Here is a 2,942-nt window from a genome sequence, read left to right as displayed (position 1 = left end):
CAATAAATGAATATAAAGATGGTGATAACCATAAAAGTAAAAATGGAGAATTACAACAAAAGATATTACTGTTATATGAATTAATGCTGACATGCTTCCTTTTTTGGAAATCCTTTTTTTCATTTACCAGAAACACCTCATCTTCCAAAATAATTCTGTCATCTGGATTTCTCTTCAATATTTCATATGCATATGTTGTCATATCGGACAAAGATATAAGCAAACTTGTAAACAGAACTGTAGAAATTTCAGTTACAAAGACAAACACTAGATCAACAAGAAAAAAAGTAATGAACATACTCATAGCCAGAATTTGATGAACTGACCAGTGGCTACCATGCAGTGGACTCATGCAGGCACTTGAGGTGAGCCACAGACAGTTTCCTCAAGTTCACTGAACAAGTTTATTGATTAAAAATACAGAAATAGGACTTATCTTCACTGCCTCAATTTTTGTAAGTTTTGCATATAGGTTAAATTTAATTAACTAGTTGCTTGCACTACACCATTAGACATTTGTTGAGATTACCACAACTTTTCTACAACTGGCTGTATGTTTGATGGACTATTGAGTGTTTTAAGTTATTCACATAAGCCCCAGTTCGGAAAAGCATAGAGAGTACTGATATAAATATATATAGTTCAGTGTTTATTTTCCTTCTTATTTAATTCACTAAAAATTAGGAATAAACAAACAAGAATAAAGTCCTTTAACTTTATTATAAAGAATATATCATCTTCTCGTATAATACCTAAATCCATGAAAAAGTTTAAGTTTTCAACCTAACAAGCTAGGTCAATAAAGATGACAACATTGAGTGATCTTGAACCAAGATAATTTTGACTAAGAAACAGTCTGCCAAATGATCTTCAATAAGCCAAACAAAACTCAATAATACGACATGTCAAAATACATGACAAGGCTAACTACTGTCCCTCTGTTATGATGTGACCTGTCACTGTGCAATCCACTCAAGAATAATAAAAAGAAAAGAAAAAAGTAACATGCCTACTAACAATTAAAACAGACTAGTTAACATTCACTGACATAAGTTCATATAACACTAAAACACCTAGCAAACTTATGGCTAATTCTGAATCACACAGATTAACTCATGTGAAGCTTGTTGAAATAAGGAATGGAGAGAAGCTGAACTATAAGATCAACAAATGAATGTTGTACATAAGCTTGCATTGTTCTTTTATGATTCAAATATATGGTTAACTACTCTTTTTTTCCTATGAAATAAATACATATATATTTGTATATAAAATGCATGGATATACCACTATTACAAAATCTTTTTCTGGTAAAAAGCAGACACATGCACTTGCCATTATAACTTAATATCCAGTAAACTGCATAACTTGCACACATGTTAGATAGTGAAAGCATTATGTTTTCTTAAACAAAACCAACATTTCCTTCAGTAATAATTAACTAATAAATATAAAACTAGAATATGGTAATAAGAGCAAACACAGCATAGAGAAGTGCGCATGGATAAGCAACTAAAGGCTGCTGGTGATCCATAGCCAAGCCTGTTACAAACAATTTAGAAGCTGAAACTGAGCACCAGAGGATGGCTGCACCTGTCAAAACCATACCAACAGCACCTTGAAGAGATATGAGTACATTAACACCTGCCAATCCAACCATGGGCAACAGGCAATACCCAAGAATACTTACAACAACACCTAAATTTACACCTGACATTGACATCATGTTTAGGAGACCGTACATTGACACGCATCCTAACATGCCAATGCCATAAATATAACCAAACTGTGCTTTACCAGAGAGAAGAAGGAAACTACCAAAGGCTAAACAAAATGCTAAAGGACCAGCCAAATCTGTGTCCTGCAGAATCATAGGGTTGGTGCGTCGCATTGGGTTCAAAACTGTGAGAGTTTTCTGCAAGATGGATTCTGGGTTGATTCCTAGCTCCTCCAGCAGGGGAGGCTCATCATCTATGGAGTCTCCTGTGACAGGGGCTTCAGGGTTGGGTCCAGGTGTCATGATGGATGGTCCTGGGGTGAAGAAGGTAGGCTGCTGACCCCCTACATTATTGTAAGTGGAAGTTGGTGGGGGTCCTCCTTGGCCACCAGAGCTGCTATAATCGAAGCTTTGGAACTGCTGCTCCTGCCCAAAGTCTGGAGATCCCATGTCATACGAAAAACTTGATTGGTCTCCCCAGCCATACTGCTGTTGCTGGTCCCAGCTGTATGACATCTGCAATGACCAAGTGCACTTTACTGACTCAGAATTTGAAATGTTAAAATATTTTAAATACTTAGCGTGTCTCTAAAATTCTTAATCACAGCTTATCACAAAGATGGCAAAGTGCACTTATCAAGTGCACTTGCTCATACAGAGGGCTATAACAGTGAAGTAAGTAATAACATACATATTCATGAGAGTAACAACATAAGGACACTGTTTGGATGCTTAGGGGTTCCCATGGGTCAATAGACTTGGAAGTGGTTTCCTATGCCTACAAAATAGAGGAATTACCATGTCAATGTGAGGGTCTGACACAGTTTCCTTCATGGGTAAACAAGTGTTAAATTAAATGCCTTTACCAGATTTTAGCCCATTTGCATAATGTCACTATACATTCATTCTCGTGCTCCCTATGACACTTTACCATAATATCACCCACAGATATAAATTAGGATATGTCTAAGGTATGATTAAAAATGAAATTTATACATATAAATAAAATAAATATTAACTCACGGCCACATATCTTAATATGCGTTTACATATACTGCCTTATCTTTTTAGCATCACCATCATCCCCATCAAAAGCAATTAAAAATACTCAAAACCTTATACCCAGACGGAAGGGAACTCAGGAAGCCATATTTGAATTTCCTACAAAATTCAAATAGAATCATTCTGGTATTTCAAATGGTTACATTTCTATAGGTAATGGTTC

At 35.7% G+C, this 2,942-nt stretch overlaps 1 protein-coding gene across 1 annotated transcript in view; it reads right to left on the bottom strand.

Annotated features, from left to right (window-relative positions):
- Positions 1 to 701: 701 nt before the first annotated feature.
- The window catches only part of LOC119594043 (protein YIPF5-like), a 6,171-nt gene continuing 3,930 nt past the window's right edge, over positions 702 to 2,942 (bottom strand). The window contains exon 2 of the mRNA XM_037943074.1: positions 702 to 2,233. Within this exon, the coding sequence (XP_037799002.1) occupies positions 1,457 to 2,233 (777 nt within the window). The 3' untranslated portion in view covers positions 702 to 1,456. The remainder of the gene's footprint in view (positions 2,234 to 2,942) is intronic.

Source organism: Penaeus monodon, chromosome 33, assembly GCF_015228065.2.
Source record: "Penaeus monodon isolate SGIC_2016 chromosome 33, NSTDA_Pmon_1, whole genome shotgun sequence".
NCBI lineage: Eukaryota > Metazoa > Arthropoda > Malacostraca > Decapoda > Penaeidae > Penaeus > Penaeus monodon.
This window is presented reverse-complemented; position numbering and strand designations above follow the sequence as displayed.